The sequence below is a fragment of the Equus caballus genome, chromosome 7 (genome assembly GCF_041296265.1).
Source record: "Equus caballus isolate H_3958 breed thoroughbred chromosome 7, TB-T2T, whole genome shotgun sequence".
Classification (NCBI taxonomy): Eukaryota; Metazoa; Chordata; class Mammalia; order Perissodactyla; family Equidae; genus Equus; species Equus caballus.
Window position 1 is genome coordinate 88,609,583 of NC_091690.1, and position 25,611 is coordinate 88,635,193.

The 25,611-nt window shown below is 47.0% G+C and overlaps 1 protein-coding gene across 44 annotated transcripts in view; it reads right to left on the bottom strand.

Annotated features, from left to right (window-relative positions):
• The window catches only part of SERGEF (secretion regulating guanine nucleotide exchange factor), a 229,510-nt gene that overhangs the window by 169,584 nt on the left and 34,315 nt on the right, over window positions 1-25,611 (bottom strand). For 24 of the 44 annotated variants that reach the window (XR_011441157.1, XR_011441156.1, XR_002809363.2 and 21 more), the window contains one exon: window positions 11,668-11,834. The exons of 5 other annotated variants lie outside the window; for them this stretch is intronic. Coding sequence is in view for 33 of the 39 variants with exons in the window: in XM_070274927.1 (XP_070131028.1) it covers window positions 11,668-11,834 (167 nt within the window). In the remaining 6 variants the exon portion in view is untranslated. Of the gene's footprint in view, window positions 1-11,663; window positions 11,835-25,611 lie in introns of all 44 variants that reach the window. 15 more of the 44 variants (XR_011441154.1, XR_011441158.1, XM_070274924.1 and 12 more) reach the window with 1 other exon arrangement.

Here is a 25,611-nt window from a genome sequence, read left to right on the forward strand (position 1 = left end):
TGCCTGAGAAGGAACCAGCCTCTTCCCCTAGATCCTTCAGGAGCCTAAAGAGGCTTGAGCTTGCCTCCCACCAAACTCTCCTCTAGCCTTCAAATTTCATCCCCTCTAAGAAGCTCTCTCAAAGACTCAAGAGACCTGGCCAACACTCTTCTAGATCTCTCTTCTCACATGTCCTCATTTCTTACCAGAAGGAGATTTATATTATCAATCACATCCCATTTAGAAAGTGTTAGGACTCTGTGTCCTCCCTGTTGTCACATTCCAAGTCCACCGCTCTTATGTAATGAACGCACCCTGGGTATTCGACACGTACTGATGGAGCAAGAGGAACACAAGAATCATGGAAATGATTCATATGAAACTCCAGCTCTGTGATAACCGACAACGATTTCCACAGACCTACAAGAAATCAGAGTTTCCTGAAAACACACAGAAGGTTGGATATGACAAAGAAATCTACTAACACAACTTACATGTGTTTATTGCTTCATAGTTTATAAAATGCTTTCACATTCACGACATCATTTTGACAATAACTTGGAGAAGCAGGCCTAATAAGTGTAATATCAATTTAACAGATGCAAAATCTGAGGCTCGGCGAAGTAAAGCAGTGTCCAAGAATCAAGCCACAGTGAAAAGTCTCTTGATTCTTCCAAGTCCTTCTCCTATTTACGGCAATATATATAGCTTCATGTAGACTCTATCCTCACATGATGTGCATGCTCCAGGCAATTAATAAAAAATCTTATCCAACAGGGACCAAGTGGAGATAAAAACACAGAGAAGATACTCATGACTAAATCACCTTCCTGGAGTGAGGAACTTTGCTCACTCAGTCCTGGGAGTGCTGGCTACAACACACAAATTTTGTTCAGCAGCCATGAGCAATCTTCCCCAGCCAGCTCCTGAAGTGGCAATGGGAAGGTCCTCACGGGAGACACCAGCAGCCTCCCAGCACCTGTGAGTGGGCTCCTACTCTGCCCCCTGCTTTGCTTTCTCCTTATTACTTCTGGCCCTTCTGAAAAGCCAGAGGCTTCACAACTGATTGTTGTATCAGCTGATCTTTTTGCAATGACATCTCTGATTCTTTCCAATTCTGCTATCTACAGCCAGTCTCCCTAATCTAAGACAATACCAGGCATCCAGTAAAAAGAACTCCCTTCCAAACAGCAAGCTGCAGATGCAGGCGGTGGCCACCACCGACAGTGTTCCCACAGAGAGAACTACTGCATCACAGAAGGGAATTATGTAACCAGACAAAGACTAACCTCCTTCTTTCTAGCCATCATTCTGCAGTCCCTCCACCAACTAGGCTGGGGACTTGGGGTACTGAAGGCCGCATCCCAACAGAATGGCCTGGTTTTGCTTCCTTGGAAGTGATAAGAGCAATATTTTCTCTTTATCTATGTCAGGGGGCCCCTGCCAGGCAAGGCCTCAGTGGCTCAGAACATACAGGCCAAGAAGAGGCTGGAACTGGATGGGAATAACCTTTGGGGAAGAAGGTGACTACAGGGCTGGCTCCTAAGACAACCATCCAATATACAGTACCCAAAGGGGCCTGGCAGAGAGAGGCTTGATTCAGGCCAGTGCCAATATCAAAGATGGCCTCCAAGCAGGAAGCAGCCCTCAAAGTCCAGCAGATGGCATTCTGCTGGGGAATTAGCCATCCAGAACAAGGTTTCAAGTGACTGGGGATCCAGGACAGAGTCCAGTCCCTGGGCAATGAGACTGACAAAGTCTAGGCCCTGCTCAGGGTAGGGTTCTTGTGCAAGTGGAACTGGTAGAGAGGCCTAGCTGTCTGACAGGACCACTGTGGGGGAGAGATGGTGTTTAAGAAAGACAAAAGGAAGGCCAGGGTTCATCACAGCCAAGGAGCCCGGCCTCCAGCAGGTCAACAAATTCCAGATCTGGAATCTCAAGAAGGATCAGGGACAACCGAGGTAGATGGAAAGTGGAAAAGGGTTTGAGGGACAACAGCTCAACAGAGCCAAGGAAGGTGGGTAATGACACCAAGCAAAGAAAAACTCAATCAAGAAAGAAAGAAGGGGCAGGTTAGTCAGGCTGGATGGTAGGAATACCGAGATGAATATAAGACATCATCCTTACTATCTGTTGGGGGATGGGTAGTGGTTGTCCAAGTAGCCAAGGGCAAAGGGAAGCAGAAGAACCACCACATGCAAAGACTCAGAAGTATCAAACAACATGATGACTCTGTTGGTGCAGTATGGATGAACTGCAGAAGGCAAGGTAGAGAAGAGCAGAAGGTGAAACTGCATATTCTGATAGGGCAGGGTCAATAAGAGCTTCTTGTGACGAGCCAGAGATTTTGGACTTCATCCTGGATGGGAAGGCATTAAAAAGAAAAGGCATACATTCATCCCTATAACAATTATTTGCTGAGTACCTACTGTGTGCTAGGCTCTAATCAAGGTGATAGGGACACAGTGGTGAACAGGCCGACAACCTTCCTGGCACTCACACTCTTGGAACTCCATTCTTTGCACTCTGGCTATGAGGAGTATGGGTTGTGAGCTTTTCCTACTCCTTAAGGGCAGAGGCTGGGTCTTATTCTCCACTACATCCTAAAGGCTTGGCTTAGTTTCTCCCATATGCAGGTTTCCATTAAGCATTTATTGTGGGGATGAATGTTTTCTGTATTTTCTAAGGATCTTAAAAAAGAAAGCATAGCACGATCAGATTTATATTTTAGTACATCATTTTGGCAGCTGGGTGGGGGCAGCTGGGATGAGGCCAGACTAAAGACAAGGGGTTCTTAACTAAGGGGCTGCCACTGTAACAAGGCAACAGATGACGGAGGCCCAAGCTACAGAGACAGTGGTAGAGATGGAGGTAGTTTTAGTTCCCCGACCAACGGATCCATGCACAGCTCACTCAGCTTTCACAGACCTTGCACTTCTTTCATCAAACTACTGCAACCTCCTTTAAACCCTCATTGGCTTCTGTTTTCACTCTAAACCTCTGCGTGATTTACTTTCACCCTGGGACAGCCCAGTTTTCAAGGTCAAATGCAACAAAAGACAGCTGGTCAGCTCCAGGGTGACCCTGGGCATGGCCGGGGCAGTCATAATGCTGCAGAGCATGGTAGTGACATAGGAGGTCACTGGGACTTTAAATCAGTGCTGATGAAATTCCTCTGCTGCTGAGAGAGCGCAAGCAAGAAGCATCCTTGCTGTAGACGCTGATGGCTACCTCGACAAGAATTCATGCTCTCAGACACTGCATGGAGTTTGGCTATGGATTACCAAACATTTGGCCTCCACTATCATCACAGGTTCTGATTCTGAGAAGTGTTTCCCACAAGACCCAAGACAATTGTACGTAGTTCCTAAGATCTCAAGTGACTGAAAGATAAGAGCAGCTCTGACCTATACTTATAACAAAACCTGTATCTGAATCATAGAGTGGCTCATATGCTATGAACAAATAACTGATGCACAGCACTTTAGAGTTTACCAAAGCCCTTATATATCTTCTATATGCACCTTTCGATAACCCTGCGGGCAAGGTAAAGCAGATATTATTATTCCCACTTTGGAGCGGTTTAGACTGACCCAAAGTCACATGGATTGTAGGTGACAAAGCAAAAATTCCAACTCAGGTCTCACTCCACATTCAAGATTTTGTCCATCAGACCTCCAATTCCAGTAGGCACTACGGTTCACCAGTCAGGAGCTGTTTTCACTGCCCCAGTCCTCACTGAGGCTATTCCTTTCCCCCTGCTTTTCCTCATGAGCCACTGACTCAGATTGTGAGTCTAGAGACAGCTACCAGGTCTCCAGCAGACCCAACTACCACCTAGTTATAGAAAAGCCAGAGTCCAGGGCCACATTCTGATCAGAGTTGTCCTCTCTGATCAGAGAGGAAGATGTTGGTGTCACAGAGCTGGCAATGAGAAGACTGAGAGCCCTGAGAGGCAGGTTCAAGTCCTGTTCTGCCCTGTCCATGCAATCTGGAACTCGTGACAGCTTTCTCTTTGAACTTTAGTTTCCTCACCCCTAGAACAAAGGCAGCCACATCTGCCCTGCCCACTACTCAGGGGTCAGAGCCAATAATGATGTCTTTCTTCTCCTACTTCCAGGCAGTTGCCAGACTGTGCTGGATGGACCCACTACAGAGTAGAGTGAACTAGTCCATCCCTGAGACCTCCCACACTAACCTCATCACACCAGAAGACAATATGGCTTTCAATCTAACGAGGAAGATGCAAGCCACCCAACAGGAGCTCTCACACTTTTTTCAGCACACTTCTAATACAAAGACAAATAAGACAGAATATGCTCTCAAAGAACTCAGTTTGATTTAGAGATGGACACATTCATAATTACTTTATTACAGTATTGGGCAGCAACTCTGACCTTTCTTTGTGAATTCTGGGCACCTTGCCCTGTGCACGGCCTGCAGTAGAATGCAGTAAACACTTATTGAGGAAATAAATAAAACTAAGATATACCATGGTGACAAAGGATACACACACTTCAATAAAAGCATTTCTCTGGTCCACCTTGAAACTTCTATCCCCACATATCTTCCCTTTTTTTTCCACTCCTGTGCAGGAAAAAAAGTGTCCTTCCTCCTTGGCAGAACCAATTCCTTCACAGTGATGTCAATCCTCTCTCTCCTCTCCTTGGGGGCCTGGCTCCGGCTATGGCCTCTCCTTGCATCTTTATTCATAAGCTTTTCTCTCTCTCTCTCTAATCCTTTCTCTTAGCCTTCTGACCCCCTCCAGTTTCCCTGAGCTTACAAAACCAACTCAAACCAAGCTCTCCTTTCAAGCTCCTGAGCCTGTTCTCATCCTTCTTTGGCCAACGAATCTCCTGAAAGGGTCATTCACATTTGCAGCCTCAGTTTCTCATCACCTTTTCATTCCCCATGTCCCTGCTTTAGCTTCCACCTTTCCACCAAAGCTTCTCTCCAAAGTGTCAGCACACCTCCCCGTCAGCAGATCCAGGGTCTTCTCAGTCTCTGACCTCCCTGTTGAAATTTCCTTCCTTCTGAGATGCTGCAGTTCCTGGCTTGCTTTCTCCCTCTCTTGTCAATACTCAGTCTCTATCTGGCTGCTCTTCCTCTGCTTTCCTCTTAATGCAAGTTCTTGCCAAGATTCCCCTGTTACTTTATATTAGCTCCCTTGAGAACTAATTTAATGTCAAAGCTTCCAATTCAGGAAGCCTTTCCAGTCACCACCTCCCACCCCAACTCCCCCCAACCCCAACCCTATAGAACCCAACAGAACCACAAGGACTGAAAATGCAAGAAAGAAAAGGTCCCCAAGGACATGGGAAGGGATGGGATCAACATATTTTCATTGTCAGACTCTCTCTTACAGCCATTGTCATATTCTGTTTGTCCCGCAATGAATTTATCTGAGCCCTGTGACAGAAACTGTTCCACTCTTCTCTGCTTCCCCTATTCAGCTAATGCAGTGCTCAGACAGACAGGTATACACAAGCCTCTGCTGGATTAAAGAAGAAAAGCCAAAGATGAATAAGCGTGAAAGCACTCAGTAAATTGTGAAGTGTTAAAGGACTATACGCCTCGTCACCAACAGCCTTCGTAAGAAACTTCAGGGTTGTTCAAGCACATCACAGGGGCAAAGCCTGTCTGTTCTCTGGCTCTGCAGGACATCTGATCCTCAAATGCCTAAAAACACGGGAATTTCTGAACTGGCCTGGAACTGAGAGCGCAGACTGTGGGGAGACAGAAGAAGAGCACATCCCTCCCAAACCATTTCTTTCATTCCTTTTTTACTTATTCAGTCAGCAAACATCTGCTAGCACATATGAAGTGTCAGGAACTATTCTGGATACTGGGAACACAGCTTTGAACAAGACAGACAAGGCCCTTGCCCTCTTGGATCTTATGTTTTAGTGTTAAGAGAGAGATGATTAACTATAAATAAATACGAAAAGCGCAGGTAGTAAGTAAGCACTTGCTGTATCATATCCTTTTCCACCTCTTTCAAACAAGGCAGCCCAGCCCTGTCTGGTCATTCTTCCTCTCTTCTGAGTGTTCACACAGACAAAACCAGTCCACAGCTTTGAGACTGTGTGTGTTACTTCTCTTCCCGTTAGGTCAGCAGCAACAGCACCAATGTGCTGGCCTTTCTAATCTCCCACGAAACAGTCTTTGGGTAAACACTGCTACGCCATTTTGGGGAGGCCTCGAAAACTAGCTACACCTGGAAGGTTCTGACTGCCCGGGCGCCATGGCCTCAGCAACCTCACACTCGTCTAAGAACGGCAAAGGCGCCACAGGTTCCTCACCACAGAGTTACTTGGGAATGCTTTTTCAGGTTGTGTTCAATTCTGCCAGAGCCCTCTGGACTCAGCTGATTGCTGGTGGTAGATTCTGTGTTATTTAGGGCACCAAAGTCCCACAGTCTTGACACAAACTTAAAATTAGAAATGCATAAATAGAGGAAAGGAGGAAGGTCATTCAGGAAAAGCAGCCTTCCGAGGGAGCTGCAGGACAAAGATGCCCTGGAAACTTCCAGGTTCATTAATGGGTTTTACACAGCATTCAAGTGGTATTTCTCCTTCAGAAATAACACTGTAGAAAGCGTAGGGGACTGGCTCAAACCTCAGCTAACACAGCCGAGTGAGTGACTCTGCAAACTAAAAATAGCTCCTTTCCCACTCGTTCTGACAGATTTCACTGAGACCCTGTGCACAGGTTGATCCTCTAACAAACAGTTTTAGTCCTGCAGCAAAATGAGGGCTGATGGCATCTGGGCATGAGAATTACCCTGTCTCTGGTTCAGCTCTTGTTTATTGCCACGTTTCCCGCTTCTGCTCCACTGGCTGTGCGTGTGCACACACGTGCACGTGCACACCGAGCTCCCTCACTGGCATTTGGTGCTCCTCAACCAAACGTGGGCAGAATTTAAACCAGGAACATGACTCAGGACGATGGCTGCAGACTGAGCCCAGAGCAAGGCCCTCAGAAACACTGGGATTCAGGCTTTTTGTCTTGTGTCTTTTCCTAATTCCTAGCTAGCCTCTCTGGGCCTCAGTTTCCTCAATTAGAAAATGATAATTATCCCCCTTCTGCCTTATTTCATAGCATTACACTTGGATCAAATGAGATAACGTGTGTGGAAGTTATTTTCCTTCAGATCATACTCCTATCAGAAGGAGGGATGGCAGTGATGGGGCAGGCTAGACAGGCAGCCAGACCAGACCACTGGAACGCACAGGCATCCCAACTGCACCAGGAGTTAAACACGGACCTGGATTCACAGTTTTAGTGCTTGTTGTGCTCCCTCTTCCTGGAATGTCCTTTCACCTTTGCTAAACTCCTACATGTTTAAGAACCTACTTCAAACAACACTTCTTTTCTGTTAGTGACTTCAGAATAAATCATTCCATCTTTACTGAGCCCTTGGCCTTTTATACATACCTCTCATAGCACTTTTTCACTCTGTACGGTAAGGATTTATCTATCTAGGTTCCTGGAAGTTCTCTGACAGCAAAGATCATGTATTCCTTATCTTTGTAACCACTTCCCCACGCACCACCACTATGTGGCTGATGCAGGCACACAGCAGGTGTCAACTAATGTTTACTGGGTTGACTATGGAATGGGCAAGAGCCCAAAGCCAAGAAGGAGGTACGGCAAGAGAGCAGAAAAGTTGGGATGGCACAGACAGAGCCAGCAGAGGGGCTGTCAGGCAGGGAATCCAGGAAGGTAGTGTCACCAGGTCTGCCTGCCCTGGCACTAAGGGCACAGCCACAGGGACGAGAATCAAAGCCAAACCTGGGAGGTCCTGAAAAAAATGAGGGATTGAACAGGGAGCAGGGGGACCATACTGAGGTCCAGGCACCAAGGAGTAGGAGCCTCATACTAAGTACCAGTGAACTAGAAGGGAACAACAGGGCTTGGGGACAAGGACGAAGGGCAGAGAACAGAGCCAAGGCAAAGAAGGAGAGCAAGGCTGAAACGGTAGTGAAGCCTGGAACTTCCAGATAAGTTAACATTCCCAGGTCTGCCAGGGTGGAGCCAGAAGCTGGGAGTTAAGTGACTTGGCTATAACACTGAGGGACTCCAGAGACAGGAGCCATTACACATTTAAGTAGTGATCATTTCCATGAAATGGAATCAGAGATGGAAAGGACTCTTAGATCTATAGGAAACATTAGGAATCATCTGCTCTAACATCCTGGGGGAATAGAAGGTCCAGGAGGAAAAGGGGCTTGCACAAACTCACTCAGCCGGGCAGAACCAAAGCTCGAACCCAGGCTTTCTGACTCCCATCTAGTTCTTGTCTCCCAAGGGCTGTTGACCTTCAGTCAAGTAGGTTTCCTGCCGGTTACACTTACATACCAGGTGCCCAATTCTAGCTGCTTCAGAATCCTGGGGAGGCCCCAGTGTCCCCACTAAGTGAGCATAAGCACTTCTGCCTAGTTGTGAATGCTTCCACCTTTGGACAGAGTCCAGAGCCAACGTTCCACAGGAAATGTGCAGGGAACATCCCCACCTGGGGCTTAGAAAGCAAAAAGCTGCTGTGGAATACGTTTAGTGCTAAGAAGCAAACAAAATTGCTCATACACACCCTGCCCTGACACGTGCTTGAAGGGATTAATCCCAACTGCTGTGCTACCCCTGGAATTTTCCCGGAGTGGCTAGAGAGACCCAGTATCTAAGGTAAAGCTTAAATACACAAGTTTCATATACATAATGCAGGAAAAACCTAGTTTTCACCAGTGTATGAACATTAAAGGAAGGCCCAGCAGGTCTAAAATCTCAAAGTCTTTCTCAGGCTAAATGTGAGACACAGCTCAAAAGAAAAGAATTGAGACTCTCAGGGAACCAGAGACCCTGACTCCCAGACTTCTAGAACTTTCATCCAGCTAAGGGCACACATGCAAAAGGACATAAGCAATTTTACGTTGTCTATACAGGAAGTATGTGAGCTTCAAGTACTCAAGTCCAAGCCCCAGCCCCACTGTCTACCTGCTGTGCAATCTGGGGCCAGTGACTCACCCACTCTGACCTTGGTTTCCTTGTACGTAAAGCAATGATTATAATACCTGTGCCCATGCTCATTATGAAGATGAAACAATAGATGTAAAGCATTTAGCACACTGCCTGGCCCATAATAAGCACTAAGTAATTGTGCTGATTTGCTTTCCTTTGCTCATGGGAAGGGATGGTTATACCACAGTCCACTTCCATCTACCTGTGCTTTCCCCTCCTGCTTGGCTGTCCCTCCAGACTCTTCTGGGCAGACATCCTACCTGAGGTCCCAGCCCAGACAGCTCATTCCTCCCTCTGCTTATCCCTTGGACAGATAAGGCAATTGGTCAGCTACAGGCCACACTCAATTCCTTGAAGGTCAGGAATCATCAGCTTAGTTTGAGGCTGTTCCTGTCTCCCCAGGTGTCCCTCCACCTCCCCGGCCAAGCCCCTGACCAAGGCAGCGCCTAGTTTAGCATGGCTGTCATCTTTTCCATGGTGAACCCACTCCTAGCAGCTTCCAGCTGCCCCTGGCCTGGCTCTACACCTCAGGCAAATAGATGCCTGACAGGTCAGACCCAGACATCAACAGCCAGAGAGAATTCCCAGACTCACCTTCCCAGCAGGAAACAGCCTGGAGTCTGACTCTGCAGTGAGACCTGAGTGTATACACACTAGCACCCCAGAGACTGGAGCAGAGAGGGAGGGGAGCCCTGAAATGAAGCTGCTAAGGGGCTCAGGGTGCAAGTTGACTCTTCAGATTGCCTCAGCAAGAAGCTAAATAAGTCACCTCACTGTCAGGCTCTCAGGCTGTATGTTTGCACTGGCCATGTCTGTCACAGAGCCACACATCATGGCCAGCATAGGGCATTAAAACGCTTCAAAGGAAAGAAGAGAAAGGAATCAACCATTACCAGGTGCCTGCTGCATGCCAAGGACTTTCTGAGTAACCCTCGTCAATGTCCTTCCGTGGTCGGTATTATTACCCTCATCTTGCCAATAAAACCAGACTCAGAAAAATCCATGAGGCCTCTATGCCTCCGCTATGCTACCTGATCACAAAGTCTCAAATGTCCTGGGAAAGACAAAGAAAAGCTGAGGAGTCTAAAGCGCTAGGAACCGAGCCCTCAGCACACTAAGTCGCTAGGCAGACAATCTAGCTTAAATACTGCACTGCATTCCCTCGTTCCCTGCTGGGGGAGTTGACTCCTTTCAGACAGAACCTACAGAAATACAGCAGAAGTCATCAAGATGCTCATGGCCTCTGCCCCAGCAATTTCATCCCCAATACTGTATCTGAAGGAAACAGTTCAACAGGGTATTCACTGCAGAATCCATCATAGTGACAAAAAAAGCAGGGGAGGACATAATCTAAATGTCCAACATTCAAAAAATGATTTGGAAAACCCCAGAACCTTCAGATCATATAATGTTGTAAGACCAAGAGGAAACAAAACAAAGCATTTGTGACAAAATAAATGAAGACCAAATACAAACCACCATTAATGCTATCACTACAACTTTGTAAGTATGTACATGTGTGTACGCAAAAAGGAATGCAGTTGTGTTAGGCCGGTAAGATTATGGATGGTTTTATTATTATTATTACCACATCTAAATTGTCTTTGTGGTGTGGTTTAGTACCTTTTCAATTAAAGAAAAAGAGAGAGAAAGACAGACAGATCAACTCAGCACTTAGGAAGGGCCCGAGAGGCCCAGGGCTGGGATGTGCAGCAGAAATTGAGAGCCGTCCTACATACCCGGAAGGAGGAGGCCAGGCGGGCCCCAGGGGAAGGGAAGCCCTCTAGGTATGGAGAGGGTTGTAATTAGTCTGATGCTAATTACAGAAGTCTCACTAGCTTATTAATTTTTTGACAGACTCTGAATGAAGACTGAATTCCTTCATTAAGCCAACTTGGGTTCAAAGGCACATTTCCTGCGTGGCCGTCCTCACTCTTCTCAAAAACCTAGCCTTTTCTTTTTTTTAAGGACAGCAGTAAAGTAAAATTTAGTACCAGAAACACACACCCTGGAGAAATTAAGACTCAGCCTTAAATGTACAAATTCAAGACATTTCAGGGAACTAAAGGGGCCTGAAGAAGCAACTGAACCGCAGTGTTGTCTACACTGGGAGATATAAACAGAAGCACAGCATCCTCAGCTCAGACTTAAAGGCCCCCCTTGATCAGGTCCCACCAAACTGTCTGATAGCACCTCATTTTCGCCCCCAGACACCCCATGCTCTAGCCAAACTGAGCCACCAATGGTCACCACACACTTTCTTCACTTTCCTTCCTCTGTGACTCTGCTCAAGCTGTTGTGCCCAGCTGAAAATCCTCCTCTTCTTACAGCTGCTTGCTCAAGTCTGACCCATGCTCCCAGGCACAAATCAAAGCCATATCCCCCCAACCCAATTCCTGTATCCGGAATTCATTTCTTATTCTTTGAAGTGGACCCACAGTACTCTGAGCCTCTCTAAAGGAGTTACGTAGTCTGCCTTGTGGTTTAGTTATCTGGGTAACTGCCTTTCTACCATATTAAACTACAGACAATGTGAGGGCAAGGACCCTTCAGATTCCTGCATGGAACCTACCATAATGCTTGGACTATGAGCACACAGTAGGCCCTCAAAAAACATTTCACTGAAAGATAGGGAAAAGGAATGCATGACATCTATGGAAAGTCACTTCCTACCTCAGTAGCTCCCGTTAAGCAATGCAGAGGTGAAGGCGTGCTCTTCTGTGGTCTCGGGCAGGGGAGAGACAAACCCTGCATGTCCAGTCTCCAGTTTTCATGAGACTCCAGCTTCCTCCCTAGTTGACCATAGTCCGCACGGCCCCAGGTAAACACCTTGCCAGTTTCTAAAATAAAACATTATTTGAATTAAGGCTACATTCCACAGCTGTGCTCTCATGGGTAGGCAATGAATTACAAGAGAAAGTGTGAACATTTATTTTCGTACCAACAACAATGTACCAGGAGCCTATCTTCCTATAAAGAAAGCACAAGAATTCCCATTTCCACAGCTGTGGGAACTGAGGTTCAGAGAGGTGAAATGACTCACCCAAGATCAAACAAGTGGTGAGTACCACAGTTGGATTCCAACAGAGGCTGATTCTAAAGCCTTGCTCCTACATTCTAACAGATATGGACATGACCACAGGCAACACTTCAACCTCACCGGATGGCCTCCACAGCCTCTCCCCTCCTCACACTGTCCTGTGCTTGGCCCAGGTGTCTGTCCTCAGGATTTCCTCTCTCTCACTCCATCCAGGGATCCTGTCAGCCACCCCGAAGTTCCCCAGCCTCCTGACTTGTCCGTGCCACATCTCAGGGTCTTACTCTGAGCTCAATTAACAGTCAGTTTCACATGTTTTCCCCTCCGTGTATTATAAGAGGGCCTTTCGGAGGCTATGCTCTCACCCAAAGGAGCAACGCAAACAGTGCCAAGGCCAGTGTCTGTGTGTGCTGGAGGGAAGGGAGGGAGAGAGAAAAAAGGACAAAATCACTGGGAGCCAGAAAAGCATTCAGTCTCCAGATGCACCACCTGGGAAGCTGGCCAGTGCTAAAGACGACAGAAGAAAATGAAATTTGGAAAAGGAGAAATGGCCTTTCTTCTCCCAGATAAGAGAAAATTCACCAAACTCATTCAGTTGTACCAAGTGCTGCATTTGTTATTTCAACAGAAATGCAAAATCTGATGAGGCATAGATTATTAACAGATTCTCTGCAATAAATATGCATAACCATGTGCGCTGTATAAATTCTTTATACATGTTTATTTTAACAAAGAAAAATTTCACTTAAGAGACAAAACATCAAGTAATGCATATTAAATTCTAGACAAATCTACTACTTACTCTGTGTTTAGTATCAAAGCTTCATCTGGCCCCACATTCAACATACGGTTTATAGTGTCAGCTAAAAAACAACCACAGACTCATGGTGCACATGTCAGAATATTGCAGGGTACAGGGCTCTGCAGGGATACAGTTCTCAGGATTGATGTGATCACCGACACCAACACAGATGCCAAGGAGTTCACAGGAATCAGACTCCCAAGCTTCCTCAAAGAGGGAGAAAAGGCTCATGGGGTACTGGGTATATTAAAAGAACTGGGGGGGCTCCATTCGGATGTGCGATCTCATGGCTTTGAATGTGCTGTTCCTCCTGCCATGGCGGCCTTTCCTTACATTATTCATCTGGTAAACTATGGCTCAATCTCTAGAGTCCAGCTTATGTACCACCAGTAATTTGAAACCTAGACTCCTCAATTCTCCACAGAAAGGGTGAAATTCACCCTCCTGTGAGTCACCCTTATTATTGTTCTCATCAATTACTATGTTCCATTTGACAGGAGAGAAAATTAGGCTCACAGAAGCGACCAGCCCAGGGTCACACGGCTAAGCCACATCTCCTATTGGCCCATAGTACCACTTTGCATTGGTTATTCACAGTGGTCCACACCACTGGATAACCACATAACACTCTTCCTCAGCTTCTGCAGGATTAGACCAAATAGCCCATGTGCCCAGGACCCACAAAGCATCCCAAACTGGCAAACTGTCTCTCCACTTGAGCTGGCTAGGACTGACAACCAGACTACCTTAGCAAGGAGATGCCCATGAAGCCTGAGGATGAGACTGTTACTGATTGCATTCCTCTACTGGGAAGAACTGGCAAGTTTCTATCTGCAAGATTACAAAAAGAAATGTGTTATCACAAATCCCACAACGAATCCTTTCTTATCAAGTAAAAAACATCTTAGAACCTGCTCTGCTATTGATTATTGATGTCCAAGACAGGCAAGACTGCCAGAATATGGTGCTACCATTATTACATCTCCAATAGCATTTCAACCATTCCACTTACGTTGCACTTTTCACCTTCAAAGCACTTTACAAAGATTAACTAATTAATCTTCATGCTCCCTGGGGAGGCCATAGACATTCTATTAGAGACAAGCCCAGAAACCAGGCGGACTATTGTCCAGCCTTCAGTCTCCAACTGAAGTTTGTCAGTCGGGCAGGTGGACTCTCTGAAACTGTCTGTCTGTTTCTCCCCAAAATATACTCTGCATCAGAAGGTTCACAGAGGACAGAGGAGGCTCTTTTCCACTTCCTCTTCTTTTAAATAGACATTAATTGATCACCTCCGATGTGTCCAGCACATTCATAGACACTATCTCAACTAATCCTCATAATAATTCTGTGAAGTACAGATTATTAAGCTTATTTTAGAGACGAAGTTAAATGACTTGGTCAAGTCCAAACAACCAGCAAGTGGTGGAATCAAGATGTAAACCTGTGTCTTCTGACTCCGAGACCAATGGTTGCGCCAATGATTGCGCAGCTACAGACACAGACTGAAGAGACCTGGCTGACGACACAGCCATCGTTACAGCATTTCAGGAGGGGAACCCAGATCACATGGATATGTTCTGTGTACCATCCAGCTTTCCTCACTAGAATGGCCTCCTTCCCAGGAGGCCATGCAGAACTCAGGACTATAGGCGCTGAAATAAAGGCATTAAACACAAGGATTATGATTTTAGGTCACCCAGTGCAAAAGAAAACAACGAATCCACATACAAAAAATGTTCATAATGTAGATAAATGTCTGCCTTAAGCTGAAGCATGCTGTCCACCCCAAGGAGATTCAGATCACAAATTAACAAATGAATCTTTTCCTTAGAGTAAAGAATTATATACTACTGTGGTACAAAATAATACATTAGTGTCATCCAAAAAGTGTAGGTATGTGTCTCCAGATAAATGAGAAAAATGACAAACAGCTCAAAATAAAGTCAGCAAGTAAAATATAATTTAAAGGAACATCCCTGTGAGAATTAACATAGAATAACCATGGAGCCAAGAAATACACAGAGCAAAAGTTCCCAATGCAGCATAGAAAAAAACAGGGTCAAATGAGTAGCGTTGAGAAAGAATGCCTAGGGAGCTCTGAGGAAACATTTCGAGCTAGAATCATCTGGCAATTCATCGTGCTCATTTTGGGGATTACTGCTAAATAGACCATGGAGGGACAGCAGACTTGTGAGCAGGGGTGGGGCCTGATGACAGGAACATTTGGGGATGGTACATGTGGCAAAGGATTGGAGAGGCCAGTAACAATAATATTCACAGCTGACACGTCCTTCCATGGCACTTACTCCGTGCCTGAGCCTTCTGTTCTAAGCCCTCTCTAGGTAGTATCTTGCTTGTCCCTCCCAACTCCTATCAGCCCCACTTTACTGACAGGGAACAAGGCACTTACCCAAAGTTGCAGAGGTAGTAAGTGAAAAGGGAAGGAAGGAAGGAATAACCACAACACGCAAGCCTAAGACGCACCAGGGCTGAAACTGGGGTTGAAGTCATAGGGGGAGAACAAGTAAGAATTTGCAAGGCTTGTCGCCCATTAGATGTGAGAGAAAGGGAACGGGAGGAGAGAAACACCACTCTGAGATTTCAGGATTTCAAGGTTAGTGGGAAGGTGGTGTGCCATTAAAAGAAACAGACAAAGGGGCAGAGGTACTTGATCAAGGGTCCTGTTATTGGAAATCATGAAATGTTGTTTCATTACTAAATGATTTAAGTCTACTGGGGCCTTCTGCAAATATCTTATCAAATAGTCAAATATAAATAAAGAGGGAGTGAATGAGGAGAAAGACTACTAGGTGAAAAGCCTTGGGGTGGGGGGTAGGAGGGGAGAGGGAGGTGTGCTCTGAGGTCAGAGGAGACTCCGGAGGGTGGGTGGATGACAAATATTCAAGGAGCCAGCTTCCTTTACCATCCACCAGATGGCTGCCTGGGATGGCGGTGAGGCAGGTGCGGCAGCCCCAGCTCTGGGCACAGTAAGAAGCTGCTCCAGCAATATCTGAGCTCCTCAGGGAAGAGGAGCTTCTACCCTGTTCTAGGGAAAGGGCCCTGAAGGTGACAAGAAGATAGATTACAGTGTAATATAAGGAACATCCATATTTTCTTAACAAAATATGTCCCAAAAGGGAACAGAATGTCACTGAATATATCAAAATGGGGCTAGTAAATAGATGGTAGAAATGTTATAAAAAAAGCTATAAAAGAACACCCATGGGTCAGGTAGAGGAAAGGCCATAAGCTCTTCAGTCCTTCCCACCTCTAATATTCCAGGATGCTTTGAGGCCTTCTAGAGGACACACCACACACACACATGAGAAGGAGGCCACTGTCTGCCTAAGAGTTTGTCATATTTATAATTCATCTGTTGACAAACACCAGTTACTCTCAGGGTCATTAATTCTAAGTCCTGAGAGTGTCAGAACCTCATTTCAGTAACTAATCCTTTGTTCTGCCACGTGGACAGAGACTTTATAAAAAGGCACTTGATGATAATAACCAAAGACTGGTCAAACACAGAACTAACTACCCAAGAGTCATCCAGCCTAATCTTCCCATGTAAAGAGCAGGAGAGAGGGAAGGGAGAGAGCTCAGAGCTCAGGTGCTGGAAAGGTCATACCAGGCCACTTCCCGTGCGCAAATGTGCCCTGCCACTCTCCCTCAGGCCTATATACTGCTTCCCTCTGCCTTGGCTGTCTGCACTACCCCCAAACCTGTTCAACTCCTGCTCACTCGTCAACTCTGCTGGGCCCTCAACCCAGATCAGATTCTTTTCTGTAATGACCTCAGAGAACCATGTTCCTCTTCTTGGGAGCTCTTATGCCAGTTTATAAACGTGCACTCATTAGGAGGACTGTTGGATTCACGTCGGCCCCTCCAGAGAGTCAGCTCTGAGAGCAGGGACTGTCTGTTTTTGTTCATCCCTGTATCCTAGAACAAAGCCCAGCACAGTGTAGGTGCTCAATAAAATAGCTGCTGCCTGAATGAACAAATGAATCTAACCATCTCTACCTACCTACTTCTTGCTCATCACTACTGAGCTTTATCATTTGCTGGCTCCACAATCTTGAGCAAATTATTCAACATCTGCAATATGGGAACAATAATATCTACCTTGTAGGGTGGTTACAAGGATACTTTTGCATAAATTATATAATACATAATAGTAAATGTTAGCCACTATTACTATTATTCTCCCAGACTGAACAGCACAGCCTTATCAAGGATTTCCATAGTTCTACCCAGTTTCTACAAAGCTGTCAAATCTTCTCTGCCAACTCCCATCTACCAATGTCTTAGGGTCAATGCCTCTACCACTCAAGGCTTCACCATGGAATTTTTGGATTTTCGTAAGATATAAGCATAGCATCTGGCACACTGTACCACAAATAAATTAAACTAGGGGAAAAAAGGAAGAGAGCAATGGAGAAAGGGATGAAGCCAGGTGAGCTGGAGAAGAGAGGAAGCTTTAACCTAAGACTCAGAAGATCTGGATCCTAATCCTGGCTTCTCTTCTAGGCTACATGACCTTGAACAGTCCCTTTCTCCTCTGGGGGTTTAGTTTTCTCATCTGTACAATAAGAGGACTGGAATAGATGACCTCCGAGATATCTTCCTGATCTAAACTACAGTAACGATGTCTAAAAATCTTCAGTGTCAAAATGAGTGGTGTACAATCTAATTTTATTGGCACATTTAGTCTTACCAATGTCCTAAAATAAAACATCCACTCTAATATCAAAGACCACTAATATAGTTAACAATCTAAATAAAAATTGGGACTTGACTGTATACCCTGTTATTTTTTTGTAAAATTTCCCAAGTCTACAAAATCCTATGACGAAAATATCACATAGCAAAAGATTTAGAATTTTTCAAAAGTTAATATAGGAATAAAATTTTCAAACATGGGCTCCTCAGCTAAAACAGCAGCTTGCAAAGAGACTGAACAAATATGTAAGGAACTAGGGAGAATTTATTTATTGAGAGTTGACTCTGTGTAAAACTCCATTTCAGGCACTGCCATTAAGTTATATAATTTTTTTTTAATTGGCACCTGAGCAAACATCTGTTGCCAATCTTGGGGTATTTTTGTTTTTTTGTTTTTGTTTTTTCTTCTTGTCCCCAAAGGCCCCCAGGACATAGCTGTATATTCTAGTTTTGAGTGCCTCTGGTTGTGCTATGCCGGATGCCACCTCAGGATGGTCTGACAAGTAACACCATGTCCGTACCTGGGATCCGAACTGGCGAAATCCCAGGCCCCCAAAGCGGAGCCGCAAACTTAACCACTCAGCCACGGGGCCAGCCCCAAGTTATATAATTTAATCAATGCCTGGTGTGAACCCCGTTTTACAGAAAAAGAAACAGACCCCAGAGGTTAAATGACTTGCTCAAGATCACACAGCTAGTAAGTGGCAAAGCCACATTGACAGTGGTGATGATGATGATGATGATGATGATGATGATAATAGCTAATATTTAGAGGGAACTTACTTCCTGCCAAGCTCTGTACATGGATTGTCACATTTTGTCCAAAAAAATACCCCATAAGTACACATTATTATAATCCTCAAACAGAGGTAAAGAAATTATAGCACAGAGAAAGGTGAAGTCTTGGGCTCAGAGTCCCCCAGCTGTCAGTGGCAGAGCCTGGATGGAACCCAGCAGCCTGGTCCCAGAGTCGGTGCCCCCATCACTTCCCCACAGAGGATGCACTGGTCTGCGTGACCTCAGCTCCACTTTTCACTGGGTCACATTGCCTCTTCAAAATTGAACTTGCCCAAGGACTTCAGGAGGTTGTTCAGAGTCACAGGGACACAAGTATGGGCCAGGAGCACAAAGAAAGCCCAGCCAGTAAGAGTCATCCTTCACCTACATGAAAAAGATCAGAGTCCCAAAACATGCCAGGCATTCTGCACAGCTGCTCCATTTTCACCACTGACTTATTAGCTGTCATATCAGGAGCACCAGTGATAGGAGTCAAGACACACTGCACCCCGAGGAGCTCCTAGACCGGCTGCAGGACTATCCACCACGCAGGGCCAGGTGGTTCCTAGACAAGAGCAGGGAAGAATGGTGTCTTCTCCCAAACAAGGTGAGGGCATTGCAGGAAGCCCCAGCGCTAATTTGCTTAGTTTGTTTAGCCTCCTCATCATCCACACAGTCCCTCCCTCCAAGCACCTGTCATCTCAGAGCTGGATGCCCGCCCCTTTGTCAAGGGCATATCCTACTTCCTCCCTCTCAGGCCTTAGGGTCATGCTGTGCCCCAGCCTGCAAAGCTGGTCAGCCTGCTTGTCCCGCCCACCAAACTCCTTCTCACCCTCACGGCCTGGCTCAAATGCCACTCCCTCCCTAAAGTGTCCCATTATCCCCTCATCAGAATAAGCCACTCATTCCTTAGGAGCCACTGGCATGTGCTTGTACCTCTGTTCCAACAACTAATTCTAAGCCACCAAATAAAAGATGATATGATGACATGACTTATGTTGCCCACTGTATTAGCCAAGCTTCTCCAGACAAAGAGAACCAATAGGATCTATATAGAGAGATTTATTATAAGGAATTGGCTCACATGATCATGAAGTCTGGCAAGTCTAAAATCTGCAGAGCCAATGTCTCAGTCCAAAGGCTGTCAAACAGGATAATCCTCTTACTTGGGGAGGGTCACTCTTTTGTTCTATTCAGGTCTTCAACTGATAGGATGAGGCCCACCCACATGGGGAGGGCAATCTGTTTCACTCAGTCTACCACGTAAATGTTAATCTCATCCAAAAACACCCCCACAGAATCACCCAGAATGATGTTTACCAAGTATCTGACCAGCTGAGGTCCAGTGAAGCTGACACATAAAATCCCCCATCACATGCACTGAAGGGTGGAGAACAGCAGTCCTTCCTCTTCTCCCTGCATTGCTCACATCCTCCAGCACAGGGCCTCACCCACAGCCGGGGCCCAGTGTTTGCTGAAAGAGGGAAGAGTTCCAGGCATTGCTCTTCCCATGGACTTTTGTATGCCACCCAGGACACCAGAACCCAGCCCAGCCCACTCCCCAATGAGAAAACAGAACTGAGGGAAATAAACAACTTTGTCAAGTCACGTGGACTACTGAGATGCAGAGCCAGGCATTAACAACATCGAACCAATAGTTCCTGAGCACTTCATACACATCAGGTGCTGTCCCAGGTGCTGGGGCCACAGCAGTGAACAAAACAGACAGAACTCCCTTCCTGGGTAAAAGCTTACATTCTAGTGGGGAGAAGACAACAGCTGACCAACCACACATAAAACATAACCCGTGGCAAATGACTTTACGTGCTCTAGAGAAATATAAAGTAGGGAAAGGGGAAAGGCAGAGCTGGGAGGGAGGCGGCGGCACGGGAGTGCACCCAGCTCCCACCTTGCTGTCTGGGGCTTTTCCTCTACAGCACACTACCTTTCTGAAAGGAAAAACCTTAAATTTAAGAGACCTCAGCCAACTCATGAAGGGGCCGGGAAACTTGCCCTAACTCCCTCTCGGCACTACGATGAAAAGGGAGACAAGACATGAAACACTTTATAAACTCTAAATAGAGGTGCCAGTAATATAATAACCATAACTCTTTCTCTAAAGCCATTTTGCAAGGAACCGTCTCGAGAGGCCAGCCCGTGAGCCCTGCTCTGGCTGAGTGCTGGGCTCCCCGCTCCTGCAGGGGCAGCAGTGCATCAAGCTGCCGGTCACACCCAGCAGCTACTCGGCACCCAGAGAAAAATCCCTGATTGGGGCCAGTGCCTCTGCAGATGTTTCCCAGCTCATTCCACATTCAGACTCCACAGATTCTTTGTACACTTTTAGATTCTTATTAATAACATTTTAAAATGTAGATTGCAGCCTAATCTTAGCTGTGTAATTAAAAAAATAATCTTGCTTCTCTCCCTCCCAGCAAGAAAGGAAACCATACCCCAGGGCTTCTGCAGCTAAGAATCACACCCTGCAGAAAAGCTACTAGGAGGCTCAAGCAGGGGTAGGGGGAGGAAAGGGGGGAGTTGAAGCCAAGAAGCAAGTGTCATCCCTTGACTTTAGAGAAAAAGAGGCTGAAAGAGGGGAATGATTTGCCAAGGACAAACATGTATTTTGCCAGAGCCAGACGAGAATCCCAGTTTCCTGCTTCCCAGTAGACTCTGTCCACCGCCTCGTGGGGAGAGGGAAGGAGGAAGGCTGCACATTCTTGGAGGAGGGAGGAATCGCACCTGTGTGACTCTTCCTATGCGGTGAGCACTGTTCACTTGGAGAAAGAGCTGGAGGTTTCAGATGTTCAAGAGGAATATCGGAATAAGGTTCAAAATTCTTCACATTCAACTCAGACTCACAGACCATCAGAGAAAGAAGGGACCTCAGTACCCTTCTAAACCCAACTGTCTGCTTCCAGCTGGGAAAAGTGGGGCCCAGTAAGGAAAGTGACTGACTTACCCAAGGTCAAATAGGGAGTTAGAAGCAAAGCAAGACTAGAACCCAGGCGACCCTGACTTCCAGTACATCCTGTCTACAGCCTCTTAGAAATGTACCAGTCAACCTCTCAAAGCTCGATTGCTCCCTGCATCAGCTAACAACTAAAGGCCTCCTGGCTCCTCGGCAGGGAAGGATAGAGACAGGTGAGAGCCACATGCTCCCTCCTGCCTGCCTCCCTGGGATGGCTTCTTGGAAGGTCCAGGGACTGGGTGATGGAAAGACACACATCCCTACACCATCTCCTCAGGGTTCTCCTCTCCCTACCTAGAACTGCCATATCTAGCCCCAGACTTCTTCAGTTATTGTCCACTGCAAAAGATCATCAGCAGTTTCCATCTCTGTGAAGTTATAAAAAAAGAAAGAATAAAAAAGGCCAAGCGTTGCACCCAGCTGTTGGCGAGGCCGCGTTTTCCACTGGTGATGATGACTCACAGTGCCGGAGCTGGAGGCTGGAGCTGGGAACGAGACTTGGGAGATTCAGCACAGCCAAGGGAAAGCCGCAGTTCCCAAGCACGCTTGGGCCTGCAGAGAGGAATGCTCGAGTTCCTTCAGTAAGAACCCAGCACCTGGCTGTGGGGACAGAGCTCCCCCTGCAGACCTCTCTGAGGCCCCGCGGGAGCAGGACTAGAGACAAACCATACACTGGGCCAGCGAAACCATCACATCAAAGCTGTTACGTTAGGAAGCCAGGTCCTACCTTTGAAACCCCAAGAGATCCCACAAGCCCCAGAAATACTATAGGCATCCTTGGCTTCCAAAGAGAAATTGGCTTTCAGTTAATGAGAGGCCCAGATTAAGATCTTCAAATAGGGGAGACAAAGGCTGCCCCCAATCTTTCTATGGGCAAATAACTCACCAAGGGGCAGGAGCCAGGAGGGGAGGGAGCCTATCGTGGGATGCCAGTTTACGGTCAACCAGTGAGGACATCGTAGGACCTGACTGGACAGTGCCTCACAAACTTTCTCTAACCCCACCTCTGGGAAACTCTCCAGCTTCCCCATGAGTGGTGGGTCTAAAAGACCTATGGGGTCCTAACAGAGCTGTACTCACGGAGAGGGAGCACTCTCCCACCCCACACGTGAGGACCTGCCAGGGTGAGAACCGAGCAGCAGGTCCAGGTCAGGAAGAGGCCGTGCAACGGATGCCCACTTCACTGTCAGTGGTCTGGGGATCTGCCTGTCGCACCAAGCAGCGGCACTTATGAGCATGGCCAGAGGAGGCCACTGAGGAGAAGCCATTATGATCAAGCCCACCAGGAAAGGGGAGATGATCAGGAGACCTGGAGACCAGCAATTTCAACAGAAGGGGCTGGGGGAAGCTTGGGATCAAAGCCCACCGTCAAGGCTGCTGGGAGGTGTGACAAGCACTGCATTATATTCAAATTGCTCATCTGGATGTGCACATCCTCATGGTGTGAAGGGCCACCAGGCCAGATCCATGGTGAGACAGCCTATCTTTCCATACCACATCTGCTAATCTCCCTCCCACTCTGCTCCCTGCTCCCATCCATCCCTCAGGCCCCAGAAGAAACACCCTTTACCAGCAAGAAACTCTAAGGCCCCAGTGAGACCTTTTGTAAAAACCTGACAGGGTTTAAGACCACCTCCCTGGCATTCACCTTCCGTCACAGCAGAGACAGTAAGTACAAAGCTATAGCACCTTCCTCGCAGAGGCTGACTTTTCCATGGCCAGGGACTGGGAAAGGCATCTGCTGCACAGGATTTTTCATTTCATAGGATTAGCTCCAACCAAATCAGCAAAGCACTGTTACTATGGACCATCTGCCAGGACCCGGAAACAGCCTGTTACATAAAGGGGCTGGTGTAATGAAACTGATTAAACTGGATCCTTCCTCCATAAAAGAGAGGAAGCACTTGAAGTCTCTCTTGAGAGGGGTGATGTGGGGCAGTGGAGGGGTCCTGGGCAACCACCCCACCTCCTCTGCATCCGTGAGCTGTAGGAGGACTGCCTCCCTGGGCTTCCGTTTTCTCAAATTTCAAATAAGGACGAGATGGTCCCTTCCACCGTTAAAACTCCATGACTTCTTATTGTTTTCACCAAAATGGCAAAAAAGTAAGCTTACTTTGATATTAATTTTGTACTGTAGGGTTATTTTTCTAAAAGAAGAGTAGTACCTTCATATTTGTGGGCTTTAAAGAGACAAGCGGTGAGTGGAGCCACTGACTCTGGGGCTGGCTGGAAGAAAGTGCACAAAGAAACCAAAGGCTAGAACCTTCTACCTGCCGAGGCAGGAAAGGTCCAAGCAAATCTCAAAGAATTTCACTGGGAAGCAGTACTGTTAATGACCCTGCCTATGCAGACAGTAATTTCCAGTTTACAAAGTGCTTTCACATCAGGATCTCACTTGATCCTTACAACACCCTCGAAGGTGACACGGTGATGTTGTTGACCCCAGTTTCACATTGAACAAGGTGAGGCTAAGTAACTAGGTAGGGCAAGTCCATGTCTCAACTGCTCTTCAATTTCATGAAAATGGGAATGAGCCTCTCTCGGCAAACTTTGTGTAAGGATTAAATAGACGATTTTGTAAAGCCCTGGCAAAACGCCTGGCACACAGGGCGTCCTTGACAAATGTGAGTAACCCTTCCCCACACACCTCCATCTCCTCAGGGAGGCGTGCGAGAAGCAGCAAAGCTGCTCATCTCTAGGCCCTTAAGACATGCTTCAAGACTGAAGGCAACGTGATGGCTTTCTAACTCACCTTCCACGTGGCCAGCTTCCCAGAAGGCAGACCCATGAGCCAGAGAACTCCAGGCCCTACCATCTTGTGGATTCTAATAGTCACCCCAGCTCAGGGGGCATACGGCTTCCTGAAGAACAAAGAGTACCTCAAAGTCAGCCACAGAGATGAGACCTGGAGCAAGAAGCAAGCATGAGGCTCAAGAGAGGTGCCGTCAGAGCCACCTGATGCAGGGTCGCTCCTTCACTGTTCATGTTTATCGCCGCCCCCGGTCAGAGACGCCTTCAGCTGCTCCCTCCACTGCCCCATAACAGAGCCTGAGTAAGGACCATGCCCATCACACTCGAGTGTTTCCAGGCCCTTCTCAGTCTACCTGGCTCCATGTTAAGCAAACTACACCAGGGAGCACCTCCCACTTCTACACCTCTGTCTGCAGTATTCCTTCTGCCTAGAATGACCTCCCCTCATCTCTGCCTATTCAATAAATATCTGTGAAGGAATGAAGGAAGGAATGTGTGAATGAGAGACATAGTATATCCCTTGAGGCAGACAAATTAGGGATTACAACTCTCACTGAACAGATGAGGAAATTCAGGCCCTGAGAGGTCAAATGACCTGACCAAGATCACACAGCCAACCAGCAGCCAAAGTAGAACTTACACCCAGCTCTTCAAGCCTCTTTTGGCCACATCAGGCTTCCTCCTAAGATAAAAAGTCATTCTCAGATTAGGAAAAAGCTGACCCAAGATTCCTCAAAATGGGCCACCTTCATCTTGGCACACGTCAGAGAGCACTTTAAGGCACCAGCTGTTACTACTGAAAGTTACCCGTGAGACAGATTACTGAAAGTTCAGATTACTGAAAGTTCCCATGAGACAAGCAAGGTCCCTTGAGAAAGGGCAAGCACAGTGCCATTCGTCAAGAACCTAAGAATTATGGCAATATTACAGGCCAGTCACTTAACACCCACTTTTAGAGAACTCCTGGAACAAATCAATCCCCACCAGGAAAGAAGACAACAATTCCTTGACTGGAAACCGAGCCCTCTGCCAGGGACCTCCACACCCTTCCCAGAACCATCCAGTGAGCTCACAGGATGGCTGGTGCCCCACCGGCTGTGGACAATGGGGAGGCCGAGGACCCATGGCAAGGCCTTGCAGATGTGCAGCAGTAAGGTGGGCCCTATGACTCTGGGGCCCCAGGCATCACTGTCTGCCTCAGGGAGCAGAGGCTCTCCACCCTGGGCTTCTCCGAAAAGGTGGAAGAGGGCAAGGCCCAGGCTGGGTCTCCTAAGCACGGCCCCTAGAGATGGTACAGCTTCCCCATCCCAAAGCTGCAGCCACTCCACGCAGCCAGCCCTCACTGCCCTCTCCTCTGTACAGGTGAGATCTGGGGGAGAGAAACTGACCAAGTCCCTGACCGCGGGGGGCTCGCATTTGGTGAGGAGAGCGTGACCACAAATAAGTAAGCAATAATCAAATTACGGCTTCAGGCAGTGAAAAATAAAGCAGGGCAGGAACCAGAGTGTGGCTGAGGGTGGTGGTGGCCATTTCGGATGGAGCGGGGCGGGGGGGGGCCTC